Source organism: Mustela lutreola, chromosome 2 (genome assembly GCF_030435805.1).
Source record: "Mustela lutreola isolate mMusLut2 chromosome 2, mMusLut2.pri, whole genome shotgun sequence".
NCBI lineage: Eukaryota > Metazoa > Chordata > Mammalia > Carnivora > Mustelidae > Mustela > Mustela lutreola.
This window is the reverse complement of record NC_081291.1, coordinates 5,920,560-5,940,891: the sequence shown is the minus strand read 5'-3', so window position 1 is coordinate 5,940,891 and position 20,332 is coordinate 5,920,560. Positions and strand designations below refer to the sequence as shown.

Below are 20,332 nucleotides of genomic sequence, written 5' to 3'. Positions count from 1 at the left end.
CAGTCTATGACCCCAAGACGGGACTCAGTCTTTGGTATTGGGATCAGAGCTTAGTCTCTGATAATGGGATTGGAGCTCTCAGTCCATGACCCCAGGATGGGGCTCCGTCTATGACACCTGGATCAAAGTTCAGTCTATGACCCTGGGCATCAGAGCTTATAGTCTGTGACACAAAGGTTGGGTCAGCATGAGATGCCCGGATGAGAGTTGAGAGCATCATCAAAGTCAAGTCCAGCCAGTTCTTGGGTCGGAAACTTCCACAGAAAGAGTCAATTCATCCTTGGTCTCTCACTTTCAGCCTGCAGATCCCAAACCCCCAGGGTTTGCAGATTCAAGGTCTGAGGTTCTGCCTGTGGTCTCCACAAGCTGTCGAGGCCTCAGGCCTCCATGAGACCCCCTGCCCAGTGAAGAAGGCAGACCCTTCGGTCTTTCCTGAGACCCCCGGCGTGCTTGGCCAAGGGATGGGACTGACCCTCAGACCAGTTCCTCCTCCTCCTCCTCCAGGCTCGCCTCAGCCTCCTGGACCCACCCCCACATCTGGTTTTTCTCCTGCACGGCCTGCTTGTTTGGTCCGGACATTTCTCTGAGTCATAGATGCCGCCTTGGCTTCAGGGTGGGGAAGGGGGGGGGGATACAAGTCTTAAATGAGGTAGTGCAGAGCAGAGTCCCTCCGTCAGCCTGGGCGGGGAGCTGGAAGAGCAGGGATGGTGGAAGCCATGGTGTTCTCACACACGGCGGCAGGCCCAGACATCGTCTACCCTGAAAGAAACGGAGCTGAAGGCCATAGGCACCCACTCAATCAAGATTCAGCAAGGGGCCCCGGTGATATTTGGGGGCAACAATTCCATTGAGATCGAATTCACGTATCCTAGGATTCATCCGTTTAATGGGTACAAGTCGATGACTTCCAGTACATTCAGTGTTATGCAACCATCACCACAAAGCATTTTATTTTATTTTATTTTATTTTAAGATTTTATTTATTTATTTGACAGAGAGAGAGAGAGATCACAAATAGGCAGAGAGACAGACAGAGAGAGAGATGAGGAGAAGCAGGCTCCCTGCTGAGCAGAGAGCCCGATGCGGGACTCGATCCCAGGCCCCTGGGATCATGACCTGAGCCGAAGGCAGAGGCTTAACCCACTGAGCCACCCAGGCGCCCCCACAAAGCATTTTAGAACATCCTCATCACCCCAGTAGAAATCCGTATCTTCCAGCTGTCCCTCCACCCCCAAAATTCCCCCCATAGCCTCAGGCAACCACGAATCTGCTTCCTCTGTCTATAGATTCACCTATCCCAGACAATCTATATAGAGGGACTCGCCCAGCATGTGGTCTTGTCAGCTGGTGTCTTGACTTACAATGTTCTCAAGGTTGACCCCCCACCGTGTAGCAGGTGTCAGAACTTTGTTTTCGTGGCTGAATACTATTCCACTGTAGGTCTCCACCACATCTTGTGTGTCTCTCTCTCTATTCGTCCTTTGGTGGATATCTGGGTTTTTTCCACCTTGACCTTCTGACTATTATAAATAATGCTGCTCATAAGCTTTGGGGAAGACATACATTTTTTTAAAGATTTTATTTATTTATTAGACACAGAGCGAGAGACCACAAGTAGGCAAAGAGGTAGGCAGAGAGAGGGGGGGGAAGCAGGTCCCCTGCTGAGCAGAGAGCCTGATGTGAGGCCTCGATTCCAGGACCTGAGATCATGACCTGAGCCGAAGGCAGAGGCTTAACCCACTGAGCCACCCAGGGACCCCAAGACATACATTTTTATTTCCTGGGGGATATGCCTAGGTGTGGGATGGCTGGGTCACGTGAGAGCTCTATGATTTTCTCTTTTAAGGGACTGCCACATAGTTTTCCGGTGTCCCAGTGCTTTTGCACACCTGCATGTGCCCACCTAATCCCTTGGCACTCATCTATTCATGAAGCGTGTTTATTTCTGCCTTGGCCATCTTCTGATGTCCTGGTTCAGAGGCCCTGGCAATTTTGTATTCATAAGAAGGCTCCTCCGGATTGTGTATGTTTCAGGGGCCCAGAACTTGGAGCAGTGTTTGCAGATCCGTAGCCAGGAGGAGAGGGGGCGTGAGCGGGTGCAGACAGCCCTGTTGGGATAAAGGGACACCATTGACCTTCCCCTCTGCCAGACCCTTTGGAGAATGAAAGGGGGTGTTGCTCATAATCACCCTGGCTCAGCGCGCTGTTCCCAGCAAACCAGACCATGGGGTCACCCAGCCACAGGGGACCCAAGCTAACTAAAAAAGCACCTGATGTCCCACTCCCCCACCCCATCTCAGCCTCACCTGAAGCCACCACTGCGCCTGTTAAGAACTCGCTGGTCTGGTCCGTCCCTCCATGCACCCCTCCACTGGTCTCCCCTCTCCTCCGCCGCCGCTACCCACCTCCCCAGGCCTCTCCTCCAGGCACCCTCCTGCCACCTCCCTGGTTTCAGCAGAGCCTGGGATGTCTTGAGCGGGGATGCAGGAGTGAAGGGAGTCCAGATGGCAAGACAATGCTGTGAAATGAAGTGCCTGTGAGAGAGGCACCGTAGGTGGGGAGCGGACAGAGATTTCTGGAAGAAATAGAGTGAGGTCTTGAGGCAGGCAGCCTCCGGGCAGGAATGGAGAGGGGGAGTCTCATGCAACAGTCCTGCGGGAGCAGGCACAAGGCACAGAAGGAATACCCTGGGGGACTTTGGTGACTGGGCCCAGAGTCTCAGTGTTCTTCCTGCAGGCAAGGAGGAACCTCTGCAGGGATTTGAATAGGGTGATCGCTTTCACTGAGCTGTAAGAGGCAGCGGGGCAGAAAAGGGGGTACCCACTCCTCGCACAGCAGGAGGCTCAGTCCGAGACTTGATATCTCCTGACCTAGACAGCAAGAAAGATGGGCAAGACTGGCCAGGGGCCACACATGCTGGGCCCCTTCGCCCTCCGCAAAGCTCTGAAAGGCATCGTCACATCCACCTTCCAGGTGAGGAAACTGAGCCTCAAGCTGCCTTCCACAAGGGGTGGGCAACCGTTAGCGACAGGTCCAGACAAGGACACAGTCTGCTTGACCCTAAAGCCCTGGTTTTCTCCTCTATCCCAGGGCACCAAGAGGTCCCTGAAACTCCAAATACAGCATCAGGGCAGAAGTAGCCAGAAGTCCCACCATTAGAGACCCTACAAATGTGGACGCTGGGCGCTTGAATTTGATCTCAAGGACTCACTCTATTAAAGATTTTTATTTATTTATTTGACAGAGAGATTACAAGTAGGCAGAGAGGCAGGCAGAGAGAGAGAGGAGGAAGCAGGCTCCCTGCTGAGCAGAGAGCCCGATGCGGGACTCGATCCCAGGACCCTGAGATCATGACCTGAGCCGAAGGCAGCGGCTTAACCCACTGAGCCACCCAGGCGCCCCATGGACTCACTCTATTGAATGAGGGCTTTTCTTGGCCAGAGCAGGCATAGCCAACCAGCATCATCTCAAGAGCCCCCTCTGACTAACTGGAGATAGCTGCTGAGATGCTGTCCCTGGTGGGGGGTGGGGACAATTTAAGGGGATGACGGATCCGCAGGAAAGAGCCTCATGATTGAACACAACTGTCTGCCACAGGCACAGGACAAGGAGGTGATGGCATGTAGGCTGGCTTAAAAGTCATCAAGACCATCTTCCTCCACCAACCCATCTTATAGATGAGAAGACCGAGCCCCAGCGGAGCAGCAGCAGATACGAAACTCAGACGCCTGCTCCTCAGCCCTTCCGCCTTGGCCCTGACACCTGGTCCCTCCTTTCTCCACAGGGTCCGAGCCCAAGCCATGCGTCCAGCCCTTTGACCCTGAGGCTGCAGCCTCGGCCACCGAGAGCAGAGGCGGAGCCTGGAGGCCTGAGCACCCGGACTTCCCCGGCATGGAGGATACACAGGCAGGTATCCGATGGCGGAGACGGGCCGGAGCAGATGACGCCGGTGGCAGCAAGTACATTGAGACACACAGGCACTCAACCAGGCACCTTAAGTGCATTTTTTTTTTTTTTTTCAGAGAACTGTCGTTAAAACTTGGCTGAGTGGTTATGATCCCATTTTATAGAGCAGGAGACCAGAATCGCTCCTGGAAAAGGGGAGGGAGGGAGAGATCAGTAGAAGGCAGCTGAACGGACGGATGGAAGAAGGAAGAATTGACAGGGGGATGATCCATGGATGGGTGGACGGACGGGAGGAAAGACAGTTAGATGGTTGGGTGGGTGGATGAAACAGGAAGAAAAAGCTTCCACGGGGAGCTCTGAGCTACAGCAGCCTCAAGTCAGGCTGAGCCATTAGGAGACCATTAGGTCTCCACATGGATCAGTGACGGCCTGTGGGCGGCCCAAGAAGAGGTGTGACTTCCCGGCAGGGGTCTGACAGCTGACAGCCCTCCGCAGGCAGCCCCCTCCCACGCATCTGGGGAGGCATGTCTTTACCGGAGTGGGTTGGTGGTGTTTGGCACTGCCCCCCACACTCAGGAAGGAGGGTCTGGGACAGTTAAAGCATATAGCGCAGGGCACCTGGGTGACTCAGTGGGTTAAGCGTCTGCCTTTGGCTCAGGTCATGATCTCAGGGTCCTGGGATCGAGCCCCGCATCTATCTATCTATCCATTTCTCTCTCTCTCCCCCCATCTGTGTCAAATAAATAAATAAAATCTTTTTAAAAAAGAAAAAATTCTTGCTTGACCCACCAGGCCTGCTAATCTGGCCCAGGTTCCCCCTCTACACCTCCAGCCAGTAAGGAACTCTTGCCAGTTGTTGGAAATCACCGGGACCTCCCAAGCCTTCAGGCTTCTGAACACCCTGTTCTTTTGATGCCTGGAATGCCCCTGCCTGTAGCTTCTGCCTAGCTGACTCCTATTTGTTCCTCAAGGCTTCGCTGGCTGTCGACTCCTCCAGGAAGACACCCTGGTTGGTTCCTTCCCTCCTTCCTTCTTTCTTTTTTTTATATCTAGTAGGACTTCTTGAAAATCTACGGTCTCCTAACTGGTAAGACGTAGATCTTTTCTTTTTCCTTTTATTTCTTTTTATTTTTTTAAGTAGACTCCACACCCAATGTGGTGTTTGAACTCATGACCCTGAGATTAAGAGTCCCATACTTTACTGACTGAGCCAGCCAGGCACCCCAAGAGGCAGAGCTTTTTTAAACTATATGAAATGTGACTGATGTGTGAAACTTGGTGAGTTCAAGAGACCACTTACGTGTCATGTGGATGCTATTTTATGTGGTCAGAAATTGGGTTTTTTGGGTTTCGTTGTGTGATGGAAGCTGTCTAAAGATTGTCTAACTTTTCCTAATTGAGTGGTACTTAATAGGTTTCTTACACCTTTGATTACTCTGGGTTTCGTGCTTTACAAGAGAGGGGATTTTTTTTCTTTTTTCTTTTTCTTTTTCCTTTTTAAAGATTTTATTTATTTATTTGACAGACAAAGATCACAGGTAGGCAGAGGGGCAGGCAGAAAGAGAGAGAGGAGGAAGCAGGCTCCCCGCCGAGCAGAGAGCCCAAAGCGGAGCTCGATCCCAGGACTCTGGGATCATGACCCGAGCCAAAGGCAGAGAATTTAACCCACTGAGCCACCAGGCACCACTACAGGGGATTTTCTAAGTAAAATTCCAATCCAGAACTCCTGTCCCTTCAGACAGAGCCTGCTTCCCCCCTGCTCAGTTCTTCAGCCTGCTTTCTGGAACATTCTACCATACTTGATTATAACGGCTGGGTTAAACCATCCCTCCCCCTGCATCTAGCTCTGGGAGGGCAGGGGATGGGCTGTGTGACTGCATCTGACACAGCCACGGCTCCCTCGGAGGGAGAGCTCTGACCCCCGAAATAGAACAGCAAGCACCATCAGGTCTGCTTCCGCTGGCCCTGGGCTTGCGATGGGCACACATCATCCCACTGTATCCGCACAGCAAGGACTCCTACAAGAAGGCAGCCTTGCACCCATTTTTCAGACGAGAAAACTGAGACCTAGAGAGGGCTTGGGATTTGCCTGAGGTCACGCTGAGCTAGTAAAGGTCATACCAGGGATGCAAACCTTGACTGAGGTTTTCCGACCTTGCGAGCCCCTCAGGGTCCATCTGCCCTGTCATTTTTTGCTCTTCTGTTCGGTACCGATCTTCTTTCTTACCTGATTAAACGGAACCAGAGAAACAACATGCTCGAAGCTGCCTGGTTGTGCCACGCTGGCCAATAGACGATGAACTAAACAACTATTCACGTTTTTAAAAACCAGTTTATCGGGGCGCCTGGGTGGCTCAGTGGGTTAAAGCCTCTGCTTTCAGCTCAGGTCATGATCCCAGGGTCTTGGGATCAAGCCCCGCATTGGGCTCTCTGCTCGGCAGGGAGCCTGCTTCCTCCTCTCTCTCTGCCTGCCTCTCTGCCTGCTTGTGGTCTCTATCTGTCAAATAAATAAATAAAATATTTAAAAACAAACAAACAAACAAACAAAAACCAGTTTATCCATGTACTGTCCAACGCTGCACCCAGTAAGCCCTTCTGCAGAGTGAGCATTCCTGGGACATCTTGCCTCTGAGTCTGACGGGCGGAGCCCATCCCCCAAGGCTCCCCAGGGTCCATGCAGCGAGAGCCTGGATTTATTGCATCCTCTCTGGGGTGTCAGGGTCAGAATACACTGTTTAGTCAGATGCCTGGAAAGGTCCCCCATGGGGTCGGCTCCCGCCTTTTCTCACCCAGGCCATGTTGGAGGAAAGATTTGGGGTCCCCAGCAAAGGATGAGGCTCCCCTGCCCCTGCCTCCCTCAGTGTACCTGCTGCCCGGAGCTAGGACAGCCTGTGCCCGCCGCTGCCCACCACCCCTGCCACCCCCAGCTCTGGCCAGGTTCCCACTTCTGCCTCTGGTGAGGGAGGCCAGATGCAGCTGGGGGGGGGGGGGGCGGCCCAGGCCAAGAGGCTGTCCTGACATGTTTATATTTACAGAAGGATAAAAACCAGAGACACAAGGAAACCTTTCAGGCAGCGGCAGAGGAGAACAGGAGTCAATAGAGGTTGTCCAGGCACCAGGGATGGGACAGGAGTGATTTGGGGAAAGTGGAGACCCGCCCGGAGGCTGCTGCCCGGGTCACAGGAGGGACAGGCGACCCTGAGCCAGCCGCGACCAGAGGCGGAAGAAGAGGGATCGTGGTAGATACAGGACAGAGGGAGGAGGCGGAGGCGGAGAAGGAGCACTGCGGAGGTGGGAGGGACAAGCCTCGACAGTGCAAAGGAGAGATTCCGGAGAAAGAGAGGTCATGCCAACAGGAGGGCGCGTGCTCCTGAAGTCAAACCCGGATTTACGGCCGCTCCAACAATCCTTCCCGGCGTCGGCCCAGAGGCACTGAAAGCAGGGACTCCAGCGGGCTCTCTGCACGCCCATGTTCACAGCTCGCTTCACAGCCGCCCAGCGTCGGAGCAACCCACGTCCACTGCAGGATAAATGGGTGCCAAGAGGAAGGAAGGGGTAAACACCGCGGAGAGCTCCGGGGGCGCAAGGTGCGAGGGGAGGGGGAGCAGATCCTGCGCAGCTCCTCTTACCCGGCACTTGGCATTTTCGACTTTGCATTGGATGCTTCTCTGGAGATCCCCCACGCCCAGCATTAGCAGGGGCCTCCCTGCCCTCCCTCGCCTGCTGAGGACAGGCCCTGCCTAGCCAAATGGTCCAGGGGTGGGGTGGCAAGACGGAGCAAACAAAATGATCGGACACCCAGTTAGATTCCAATGTCAACTAGTGCAATGTTTTGGGATATACCTACACTAGAAAAGTACTTGTTGTTTATTCGAAATCCAGATTTAACTGTCATCCTGTACTTTGTCTGGCAATCCTATCCTGAGGAATTTTTTTTTAAAGATTTTTTTAAAATTTTATTTCTTTATTTGACACAGAGAGAGAGAGAGAGAGCATAAATAGGGGGAGAGGCAGAGGGAGAGGGAGAAGCGAGCTCCTTGCTGAGCAGGGAGCCAGATACAGCACCTGATCCCAGGACCCTGGGACCATAACCTGAGCCAAAGGCAGACACTTAACCAACTGAGCCACCCAGGAGCTCCCCCTAAAGACTTTATTTATTTATTTGAAAGAGAGAGAGCAATACTGGGGGAAGGTACAGAGGGAGAGGTGCCCCAGAGGATGTTTTTAAAAATCATATTTATTGGGCACCTGGGTGGCTCAGTGGGTTAAGCCTCAGCCATCAGTTCAGGTCATGATCTCAGGGTCCTGGGATCGAGCCCCGCATCAGGCTCTCTGCTCAGCAGGGAGCCTGCTTCCCCCGCTCTCTCTGCCTGCCTCTCTGCCTACTTGTGATCTCTGTCGGTCAAATAAATAAGTTTTTAAAAAAAAATCTTTTAAAAAATTAAATAAAATCACATTTATTAACATCACCACCTATCTAGCTAGCTAGCTAGCTAGCTAGTTATTTATTTATTTATTTATTTATTTTAAAGTAACTCTACACCCAACATGGACCTTGAACTCATGACCCCAAGGTCAAAAGTCACATGCTCGGGGCTCCTGGGTGGCTCAGTTGGTTAAGCATCCGACTCTTGGTTTCAGCTCAGTCCATGATCTCAGGGTGCTGGGATCGAGCCCTCCATTGGGCTCTGTGCTCAGTGTGATGTCTGCTTAAGATTCTCTCTTTCCCTCTCCCTCTGCTCCTCTGCCTGCACTCACCTTTGTTTTCTCTCTCTCTGTGTTTTGAAAATAAATAAATAAACCTTAAAAAAAAAAAGTCGCATGCTCTACCCACTGAGGCAGTCAGGCACCCCTCTTGTGGGTCTTTTGTAGAGTCCATGTGGAGGGCATATCCCCTCAGTAGCCCCTTCAGGTCACCAATTGGGACTGTCCATTGAGGGCTGCCTGAGACCACAGAGATGCTGGGGCCACGTCTCAGTATTGGCTTTGCAGGAAGCAATGCGAGAAGCCCACCCACTCTCCTACCCACCAAATCCTCTCTGAGGTCTGTCCCAACAAAGGTCTGAACAAGGAAAGTCCCCAGGGAACAGATCACGACAACCCAGAGGAAGAACCCTAGTCTCGAGGAGTCAGGAAGACAGCCTGGAGGGTATGCCCAAGCTGGCTTTTGAAGGATGAATAGGAGTTCTCCAGGCTGAGCTGTATGGGGGCTGGGAGAAGAGGTTTTCCAAGGAGAGGAAAAGGCAAGTTCCCTGACTGGGGGGGGGGGGGGGGGGGAGGCAAATAGAATGATTTGGAGGGCACGAGAGAAGAGAAAAGGGATAGGAAGAGAGAGACAGGAGAGAAAGAGCATAGGGCTTGCATCTGGACAGACCTGAGTTTGAGTCCGGCTCTGCCATTGGTTGGCCCTGTGTTCCGGGGCGGGTCTTCCTGCCTCCCTGAGCCTCAGTCTTTTGATCCGGAAAGTGGGTTAACAATGCCCCCTTGTGGTGGAGTGACTGCGGCAGTAAGGATAAGGCCTGTTTGGTTTGGGGTGGCAGGGTGGCAGTGTGTTCGCGGTTGGTGGCTGCCGCGTGGTCAACCACGTCTGTGGGTCTTCAGTGTCTGACGGGGCCTGGCACACTGCGGGCGGCCTGAGGCTCCAGAGGGGCCAGAAGTGGAGGCGGCTGACCCTGGAGCCTTTTGTAATGTGCCCCCTGAGCTCCTACCTGTCCTGGAGGGAAAGGGATTGGCTTAAGCGCTCTGGGGTCGGAAGGAGCAGAGCCAGGAACAGTGATGGGAGCCACGTGAGCGGTAGAGCGCAGGGTCCAATACTGTTCTTATTTAACATTTTGGTAACTCGTTGGCTGGCGTGGGTCTCCTCCTATTATCCGACTTATAAAAACATACGACACTAACCTGATTGTTCTGGATTCCTGAGTGTGAGGGCACACCCTCTGAGTTTGTGCCCGAGGTGGGGTCGAGATGCCCCACGCTGCCCAGGGACATGACTGGGAGCCCCGACACGGCCTGAAACTCTGCATTAGTGTCCAGAATAACTTGGGCCTGCGCAGCTGCATTCGAAGACCTTGAACAAGCCCGGGCAGGGGGCAGGGCTGAGGTCAAGCCCATTAGAGGGAATGCCAGCAGTGAGGTGACTTCAGGTAGAAGCCCAGACCTCTGGCCCCTTTTCAGAAATGAGGCCTTGAAGGCCCAGGTTAGACGGAGTGCTGGGGGGACTATCCCTATTCCACCCCACCTGCCACGAGCAGGGCGCTGAGCCCCGCTTGGACGGGAGGGCGCTGGGCAGGGACTCGGTGCCTGGGTGTCTGCTGCCATCCGTCAATGCCTTCCTCTCCCCTCCCCCAACACCGGCCAACAGGAGGACGGTATGCCTGGGCAGCTCGGGGACAGCATGGAGGACCTCAGCCTGGACTTGGGGGCCCTGCAGGGCAGCGAGTATCTCCAGGATCTGGGCCTTGGGACCTTTTCCCGCAGCCAGCCTGGGGAAGCCAGGGACAGCGGTCCCCCCAACGAAGAGGCCGGAAGAACATCGACCGTGTCCAGCCCCGCGGAGTCCCAGGGCCTGCCTCGGAGACGCAGCTGGGAGAGGTCGCGGAGCTGCTCCGAGAGCTGGCAGAGGTCAGCGCGTGCCGCCAACAGCCTTCCGTGACACACGCCTAGGACAGGGCAGGGCCGCACCCCTGCGGGCACACAGTCCTCGTGCTCAGGCCAGCACCCGCACTCTGAGTGAAACACACTCCACCCCAAAATGAAGACCGCGGGCTCACGCTGCGGGCACGCACAATCCCCAACGTGCACACGTGCCCTGCAGGCTTGCACACGCACCCCGTCCACCCCATACAGAAAAGCCTTCGTGTGCGACCAGCACGCGAGGGTGCACAGACCCACAGATGCACAGACCCACAGATGCACTTGGGATTAAAACGCAGGCGTGTGCTTGATTCCACACTCAGTAGGAGGCCGAGGCGGGCCACCCCCACCTGCCTCCCTTGACACCCTCCCCAACTCACTGCAAGTAGAAATCCAGTATGATTTTTCTGCCATTCAAAGATGTTCAAAATGTGTCCACCATTCAAAGACACGGATCGCCCTGCAAATGCCCCAGCAAGGCTCCCCGGATGACCCCCGTGATGGAGGGAACCAAACACCCCTCCAGATTCTGACCACTCCTCCCTGCCTCAGAAGGATCACCCTGCGGGTCCCCCCAGACCCCTGGAGGCTGGCGCCGGGGCAACCGCTGATAGAAGAGACACCCTGAAGACCTGCCTTCCTCATTTCTTCCACCAGGCTCAGCCCTGAGGCGTCAGCTGTGAAGGAGGGGCCCTGTCTCCCTCGGACGCTGGCCAGCCTTGCTCTGAACCTGCCGGGAGAGGACCTGCAGGCCTGGACCCAGGAGTGTCTGTCTGGGGATGCGACCCCAGTAGAGCACCCAGGCAAGGTGGGTACAGCCTCCAGCCAGCCACCTTGACAATGAATAGCACAACTCTGGGCCCAGGGGCCAGCGTGGCAGATGGGAAGGAGCTCCTCACTGGTAGCTGGTGGGACTTACCCGTCAAGCGGGGCTGTCCTTGGGGTACCCCAAGATTAGGCAGTCCCCGAGTACTAAGAGTCCAGCCCCAGACTGAGGGTTCTTCGCCGGGGTGGGGGGCCCACGGGAGGGGATCCCCAGTTACAAGTACAACCCATGATCCGGGGGGTGGGGGAGATCGTCTCCGCATCTTTGCAGCTAGAAGGAAGCCCCGCTCGCTCCTGCCAGATCTTGTCTCAGGTCTGTGATCCCAGCCTCAAGGGCCGTAGCCCGTGTCTGGGGCATCTTTGCCCGGGACCATGACCTGGGGAGCGATCCCTGATGGGCTGGAATCTGGAGCTCAGAGTTTTGGGGCTCTAGCCCACAGCTGGGGACATCCTTGGCCAGGACTGCAACCCACGGCTGGGGAAGGTATGGCTCCAAGCTTCAGACGCTGCTGCAGAGGTCCAGCCCCATGCCCAGGGCTGAGCGGAGCCCCTGCCTGCGGCTGGAGGTGGTGGCTGTGGACCCTTCAACTGGGGAGCTTACCGGCACCCCTTCACTGCCTCCCTAGCTTAGCGAGATGCTTATTCCCTGCAGGAATGTGACAGCCCTGAGAAAAGAGTGAGGTCACGGTCCGTTCCCGCGTCCTTCGATGAGATCAGCTCCCTGGAAATCTCTCCGGCTTTGGACGCGCCCAGTCCAACTGCTCAAGGTAGCCCAGCCAGGGGGGCAGGGAGGGTTCCTGCATTCAAACCAAAAGGGTGGGGGTTTCTGCTGAAGGGGTCCCTGGATGGGGCCCCAGATGGGCCTGAGAGAGGAAAGACCTACTGATGGGGGGCGCGGGGGCTTAGGGTCCCATGGGCAGGAACTGGGCAGAATTCCTGGGGTGGGGGTGGGGGGCGTGTGGACGGGGAGAGGCATCCAGCACCAGCCTCTCCCCTTCCCACCCCCAGGGTCTTCAGCCCCGCGGGACTGCACCACTATAATCCCTTTGCTCCCCTAGGGCTCATCTTCTGTCTCTACCTCTCTCCCCTACTTTATGTCTCTCCTTATCTCTGGATCCCTGTCCTAACATCTTGTGTCTCTCTGCTTTCAGAGGGACCTGAAGTCTATAAACCCAAAGCTACCACTTTCCAGTAAGTCTCTGAGCCTGCGGCTTTCTCTGTAAGAATCAGGGGTGCCCAAGTGACTCTGTTGAGTCTCTGACTCTTGATTTTGGCTCAGGTCGTGATCTCAGGGTCAGGAGATGGAGCCCCAGGTTGGCCCTGCGCTCAGCTGGGAGTCTGCTTGAGATCCTTTCTCTCTCTCTCTCTTTTGCCCCTCCCTGCCCCGCTCTCTCTATAAAATAAATAAGTAAATCTTAAAAAGAAAAAACAAGAATGGAACAACAAGCGTATCTCCTTAGGGCTCCTTGGAGCGTCCACAGGTCCACAAGCAAAGCACTTGGCACATTGTCTACCATCTTAAGACCCAGGGGTGCACCCCCGACACTGGCTCTCTGCCCTCTTTTTTTTTTTTTTCATTTATTTATTTTCAGTATAACAGTATCATTATTTTTTCACCACACCCAGTGCTCCATGCAATCCGTGCCCTCTACAATACCCACCACCTGGCACCCCGACCTCCCACCCCACCCCCCGCCACATCAAACGGCTCTCTGCCCTCCTGATGCCTCTCCCCACCGAACAGCAGGCCCTATCGGGAAGGTCTCCAGTTGTGCCAGATGGGTCACTGGGGACCCAGGCAGGGCTGGTCTGCCCCAGAGTCCTCTCACTCCTGTCTCTCCTGGGGTGGGGGCTGCTTCCAGGTTTGGAGCCCCCGGTGCTGGAGTGCATGGAAAAGGACCACGTGGAGCCCGAGCACGTGTGAGTGTCTCCCTGACAGTGGGGCGGGGACCCCAGGGGACAAGCCGCGGGGTCATGGCTGGGGTCCCACCCCAATCCCCCATAACCTGGGGCTTCTCTCCCACACCATCCTTATCCCAGAGGAGACAACCAGGCCTCTCAGAAGGGTTCTCAATAAAGCATCAGGGGAAACGGGTTGGGTCTCCCAGTCAGGGTCTGCATCAGGACCAGGGGGCCCTGTTTGGGAATCATAGCTCGTCTGGGGGACCACGTCGATGACTTGGGGCACCTGTGAGCTGTTTTACCCACACTCCCCCCCTGCCCCCTGCCCAGGCTGATTGTCCAGCAGGTGCTTCAAGAACTTCGGCAGTACCATGGGTAAGTGTGGGGGAGCAGGGGCGGGAAGACAGACGCGGAGGACAAGTATGGGGGAGAAGCGGAGGGGGACAGTGCAGGAGTGGACAGGCGGGGCACAGGCGTGAAGAAGACAGGGAGACAGGGGAGAGAAACAAGGACCGGAGAGGTGGGGGGAGGGACTCATGTGGGCAAGGAGAAGGGACATGAGCCAAGGGCGAGTGAGGCCATGACGTACCTTCGTACAAATGAGAAACAGTGCCTCTTTCCCAAGACGCGGCCATTGGCTAGAAAATCTTCCTGACGTGCCGATTTTGTCTGACCAAGATGGGTTGCCCCCTTCTGCTGGAAACCCAGTCACAGTGACCATGGAGGGAGCACACAGTGGGAGGGATGGTGAGGTCTCCAGGGGGCACGGGGGGTTGAAAGAAGGCAGGAGATGGGGCAGCTGGGGAAGGAGAGGCCGCTGACCCAGGGGTCTGTCCGCTCTGACCCCGCAGGGCCCGGCAGAGGGCTCGCTTGTCAGGCAGCCCGGGAGGAGCCGGCTCCAACCTCACCTGGTTCGAGTTCCTGTCTGAGTAAGTGTGCGGAGCTACCACAGGGGGGCGCTTTGGGCTGGGGCTTGCACTGATCTGCGCTCGCTTTCCCCGCAGTCCTAAACTGGGGGTGGGAGGTGGAGCCCAGTCCCCTCCCTGGAACTGCCAGGGCAACGGTGGTGGGGGGGCCTGGGAAGGCTCCTCTTGCACGCTGGGAGGGCAGAGGAAGACTTCCTGGAGGAGGTGACGGCTTGAGCTGGTCTTCAATGGACCAGTAGGAGTTTGCCAACCCATGGAGAGGAGTATGGGGGAAATAAAGAGAAGCCTTCCTGGAGAAAGGGCAAGGCCTGAGGAATGGTGTCAGGTGGGGCTAGGAGAAGAGGGAAGGGGAGGGAAGTCAGCAGAGGCCAGGTCACCTCGGTGACCTTAGGGAGCACCAGTCTTCGGTGACTGATGATGGGGAGCACAGGCAGGGGCTGCAGCCTGGAGGGGTGGGATCTCCTGCTAGTAAACAGGTTCTACAGGCGCTGGGTTTGTTGGCGGCTGATATTATAATGAATACAGCTGATCCTTGAACAATGCGGGCTTGAAATACACGGGTCCACTGATATATGAATTTTTTTTTTCAATAAATAGAATGTAGGGCTGTAAATATATTTTCTCTCCTTTACTTTATTGTTAGAACCCAGTACCTAATAGCTCTAACACATAGGATACGTGTTCATTGACTGTAGATGGTATCAGTAAGGCTTCTGATCAACAGTAGGCGATGAGTAGTTACACTGTGGGGAGTCAGAATTTATACATGGATTTGTGACTGTGCAGGGGGTTGGGGACCCTAGCCTCTATGTTGTTTAAGGTTCAACTGTATTTATTAAATGAGGGGGTACCGCTAATCCAGTAGGGGCGTGACAGCGATCTGGGGCCAGAGTGTTAGGGGAAAGAGGGGAGCAGGATTTGAGAGAGATCCCAAAGGAAGAATGAGTAGGATTTGTAAGCTGATTAGATATAGGGGTTGGGGTGAATCAGAGGGAGGAGGCAGACATGGACAGAGCCAGGATATCCAGTCTTGCGCACAGAGGGACCCCCAAGCTTGAGACCACATTGCAGTACCCTCTGTAAACCGAGCCCCACAGTTCCTGGAACTTTGCAAATATTCATAAATGTTTGTTGAGTGAATAAGTGAGAGGCAGAAGAAGAGGGTTGAGAGACCACAGAAGAGAAACAGGACTAGGGGGTGCGGGGAGGAGACAGATTCCAGGTGGGGTCCGGGAGCAATTGGCAGGACAGGCTGAAAATGGCCCTCTGGCCCTGCTGTCCCCCCTCGTCCATCTTTCCTTCCCTTAGGAGCGAGGACGGCGCCAACAAGATTGAGCGGAGTAACAGAAGCACCAGGGTAAAGCGCAGACTGAGCTCCCTACGCTGTCGGGTCACCAGGCAGAAGGAGAAGGTCAGGCGGCTGGGCCAGGGACAACCTCCCTCTACTTTCTCCAGTTTTTCAGTACGCCCCTGGCCCTGGAGCCCCATGATTCCAGGTAGGTCTGAACGCACGAGGCGTTCTAAGGTTCACTTCTGTCCCCCACAGGGGAAGAGCCCAGTGGTTCTAAAGGACAAGGGTCAGGATGCTAGAGAGAAGAAGGAATGTGTCAACGGGCATCAGCTGGCGCAAGGGACCTTCCTTGGCCACTCCAGCTGCCCTCTTTGTGGCAAACCCTTTCTGAGCTCTGGTAAGTCCCGCGGCTCAGCCCCGGCCCTCCGGGTGGCAGCCACTTTCTCATTCTCTCACGTGGCCTCCTCTGCCTGCGGCGTCCTCATTCCGTTTCTCACCCTTGCTGGAGGCTGACCTCAGCTCCCTGGAGAGCACCAGGTCCCTTAAGGGCAAGGACCATGTGATTACCTCAGGGCCCACAAAAACACCTCTAAATCTCAGTTTTTGTCACTGCAAAAACCCGCGGCGGTGCATCAGTCAGTGAGGGCTGCCTTGCAAAATACCGCAATCTGGGTGGTTCCAACAGCAGAGCTGTCCCTTTCACCCTTGAACAGTGCAGGGGTTAGAGACGCTGACGCTCTGCCCTCCATACAAACACAGTCAACAACCACATACAACACTTAACTATCTTGACACAACAGACTAACTTCTCCCACCCCCCCAGAGGGGGTGGGTAGCCCCTTATTCCCCTTGACTTTTAATTTAAGAATCACAGAAAAGTGGAGAGAGCAGAGACGGTCCCCTTCTAACTTTCACCCAGATTCCTGTCGTGGTGGCTGGCATTTTCCGTGACCACATTACCTCTGTCACAACTCAGGAATCAACATTATACCGTATTATTGCCTCATGTGTCCCCAAGGTTTCCTCCTCCATTTGGGTTCTCTGTGTTTCCAGACGCAACTCAGAATACTATGTTCTCTCTCATCATCCCGTCTCCCTCGTCCCCCTGGTCGGTGAGGTTTCTCGGTCTTTCCTTATTGTTCGTGACCTTGACAGTCTTGAGAGGTATTAGCCGGATGTCTAGGACAATGCCCTCCCGCGCGCCCAATCTGGGTTCATCTGGTGTTTTCTCCTAATTAGGGTTATGGGTTTGGGAAACTTCTTGCCTCATCAGGTCAGGAGGTAAGTGCTACGGATCTCACATCCCTGAGGAAATGAACCCTCATTCCCTGGTTAAGACAACATCTGTCAGGTTACTGTTCTTTCTCTCTCCCTACTCTATTTGGAAGCAAGTGACTCAATCCAGCCTTCTCGCAGGGGGGTGGAGATCAAGCCCCCACCTCCTAGAGACAATATTTGACCTTCAGGACAGCCATTTGAGATCACAGAAGACCGGAGTGGGTGGAAAGGAAAAATAACGTGGGTTGCCCTTAGCGTGGTGCCTGGTACAAATGGGCAAGGGTAGCATCCCTTGTCATTGTCATCATCATTCCCCTGGGCTGCTGAGTTAAAGCAAGCAGCTAAATCACAGATCCACAACCCTGGGCTTTGACCGCAGCTCCCAGACTTGTGTGTAGGAGGCCCGTGGGGCCAGATCAGCTGTGGCTCACTCCCGACAGGCTGAGAACTGGCACCTCCCAGGTATTGCCGGCTACACGCCTGTCACTACTGGAGGTATTCAAGGCCAGATGTTAGTGTCTGTCCCTTAGAGGAAATAGCCCCACAGTAAATCAAACAGAACAGGCAATGAGTCACACTCTAGGAAATTATGGCAGGTGGGTCACCAGGGCAGAGCTGAGATGCTTTCCCAGAGACCAGCCCCACTGACAGAACACCGTTCCAGTGTTCTTCTTCTTCTTCTTTTAAGATTTGATTTATTTATTTGAGAGAGAGAGCACGCACTCAAGCAGGTAGCGTGGCAGAGGGAGAGGGAGAAGCAGAGCAGCAGACTCCCAGGTGAGCCAGGACAATGGCATCATGACCTGAGCCAAAGACAGACATTTAACTGACTTAGACACCCATGCACCACTCCAGACAGTCTTATTACTGGCCTTGACCTCTGAGGTTCTTCATGATCTGACCTCCGCCTACCTGTCCACTTTTCCCTTCCACTACTCAGCCACCATGAAGTCTCGTGGCTGCCCACACGCACCTGCACCTTGCTCACTCAGTGCTGGTCCTGGAACTCCTTTGGCCACCTAACTCTTACTCACCCTTTAGAACAAAGCCAGGGCCACCTCCCCCAGGAAGCCTGGACTGTGGATGGGGTGACTATATCAGTGTCTGAATGACTCTTGGGCCAGGTGCTCTCAGCCAAGAGGACATTGGCAATTATCTGGAGGCATTTTTTGTTGTTGTTGTCAGGACAGGGGTACTGCTTGCCTCTAAGTGGATAGAGGCCAGGGGTGCTGTTCATCATCCTCCAATACACAGAACAGCACCCATCAACAAGTGACTATCCAGCCCCCCGTTGTCAGTGGTGCCAAGACTAAGAAACGCTGCCACAGAGTTACATTCTGTGTCTCCTTAGCTCTTAGCAGAGTCCCGGGCCCATGAGAAGGGCATACTAAATGCACAATGGAAAGAACAAAGAAAGGCAAGAGACACCTCTCCTTGTTGCCAGGCTCCTTCAGAAAACTGGTTTCTACATTTAGGGGAGAACTATGTCAACCTGAAGGTTTCCGTGACCAAGGTAGCTATAGCAGTAAGCATCATGCCGCTTTTCCTGCTTAAAATCTTGGATGGCTCCCCACTGCCTTTGGAATAAAGTCCCAAAGTCATAGGCACTCCGAGAGTGAACATTTACACATCCATCAAGACCTCAAAAGTCTCTGTGTGAGGTTTCTGACCTCTGATGAAGCACGTCCTTACACTTCTGGAAACTCCAATTTCCTGGGCGTGCTCCCTCTCTCGACCCTGACAAAATGGACTTAAACTGGAGGCAGGTTCCTGGGGACTCCGCCATCCAGTTTCTGAAGTGAGGGCTCTCGGCCACAGATTGTGGGTATTTTGAAGTGAGTCTGGCTTGGACAGATCTCGGCCTGGTCGACTTGAATCTGGTGAAAGAGGTGTTTGGCTCCTCAACTGGGCACAGCCCAACTGTCTCACCAGTGGCCAACCCGGATTGGAACAAGCAGCCTCAGAGCTGGCAAATCTGATGGCCCCTGAGGGGGTGGCAGCAATGGGGGGAGGCATCTGGCATGTGGGAAAACACCTGTGTTGGGGGATGGTCTGGCATGTATTTTAGACTCTGAATACCTGTGCCCGGGTATCTGACAGTATCTGTATTAGGGGTATCTAGTATGTGTTTTGGGGGATTATCTAAAGGTTTCCGAGTAGGGTCTCTGATTTGTTTCTATTTGGGGGTATCTGATGGCTCCTGGGTGAAGGCGTCTGGTACTTTGGGGTATTTTGTCATGTTTTTCAGATTCTGAACACTTCAGGGTAACTGACAGATCCAGACGAATGTCCTAATCTGACCTATTCAAGGGTACCGGAAAGCATGTTTTGAGTATCCGATGGCACCCGCCTGGGTGCTAGCATGTGTCAGGGGTATCTGGTACCCACGTTGGGCTGTCTGGGGCCATCTGAGAGGCTTACGGCTCATGTCCCCCAGATTTGTCTAGCTTCCTGTAACCTGCACGGCCCCTTCTTCTAAGGCGACGGGCCTGTTTTCGCCATCGCTTGCACGCTGCCCTCAGACTTCTCGCCCCAGGCTCAATCCCCTTAGCCATGCCCAGGCGCCCGCAGATCCCCCGCTCCAGGCATCCCTGATTCCCTCAAGACGCCCCCCACCCCCGCGGACTCGCCCCCGAGGATCGCCCTCACCCCCTCCGCAGAGACCCTCCCGGCTAAGTCCACGGGTCCCCCACAAGGCCGGGAGGATCTCTCCTGACCCCTCCCTCAGGGTCAGCCAGAAACAGCCCGCAGTTCCCGGGACCCGCAGACCCGCGGGCCACGCCCCCTTCCGTGCCACGCCCTCTGGCCCGCCCTCGGGGCGGGGACACGCACGCGCAGCTCGCGCGCGCGGCTTCCCGCTTCCGGCCCCGGGCTGCGGGTTGCTGTGGATCCGGGGAGGCCGGGCGGCAGCGGTGGCGGCGGCGAGCGGCCTGCAGGGGACCCGGCCGAGGTGAGGGCAGAGGGGCGGGCCCGAGGAGAACGGAGCTCGGGAGGGAGGCCTCGGGCTCCGGGAAGGCGCCGGCGGGCCCCGGGGGCGGCCTCTGGTGCGGGACCCCCGGGGCTGCCTCAGCCTCCGGCCGAGCCCCCGTGGACCCTCCGAGCCGGCGGGCGGGTCCTGCAGCTCCGGCTGTCCCTTCAGTGCGTCTGGGCTCTGACTGGCGAATGCAGGGGTGCAGACGACTCCCGCCGGCGCCATCCGAATTCCAGCCCTTGGGCGGTGCAGCCTGCCCCGGCGCGGGAGAGGGAGGTCACCGGGCTCGAGGTTCAGGAGCGCCCGGGGCAGGACCGGGGATGTCGTGATAACCGTGAGCAGTAACCAGCGCCGTGGTGCTTGGGCCTCTGCGGAGAACTCACTCCCTGGAGTGGACCCCCTCGTTGCTGGGGAGCTTTGGGGTAACAGCTATAACTAAGCTATACGGAGCGCGCGTGCTTTGGATCTTCCGTTGCTGGTGCGGGGCAGCTTTCGCTGCAGGGAGAAGCCAGAGGCCCTTGATCCTTGCTTGGTTTGTGGTCGTTGACTTCCCCGTCTTTTTCACCTGTTGCTCTGTTGAGATGGAAGCCCTAGGAGAGA

General features: G+C 55.3%; 1 protein-coding gene across 4 annotated transcripts in view; it reads left to right on the top strand.

The window, feature by feature from the left end:
- Positions 1-20,332, top strand: part of ARHGEF18 (Rho/Rac guanine nucleotide exchange factor 18) — an 80,938-nt gene that overhangs the window by 7,004 nt on the left and 53,602 nt on the right. For 2 of the 4 annotated variants that reach the window (XM_059159848.1, XM_059159846.1), the window contains exons 2-10: positions 3,785-3,906; positions 10,268-10,527; positions 11,197-11,347; positions 12,017-12,131; positions 13,227-13,284; positions 13,597-13,641; positions 14,118-14,195; positions 15,501-15,603; positions 15,739-15,880. In XM_059159848.1, the coding sequence (XP_059015831.1) occupies positions 3,892-3,906; positions 10,268-10,527; positions 11,197-11,347; positions 12,017-12,131; positions 13,227-13,284; positions 13,597-13,641; positions 14,118-14,195; positions 15,501-15,603; positions 15,739-15,880 (967 nt within the window). In that variant the 5' untranslated portion in view covers positions 3,785-3,891. Of the gene's footprint in view, positions 1-3,784; positions 3,907-7,422; positions 7,462-10,267; positions 10,528-11,196; positions 11,348-12,016; positions 12,132-13,226; positions 13,285-13,596; positions 13,642-14,117; positions 14,196-15,500; positions 15,604-15,738; positions 15,881-19,571; positions 19,712-20,332 lie in introns of those variants that run through there. The other 2 variants (XM_059159847.1, XM_059159850.1) reach the window with 2 other exon arrangements.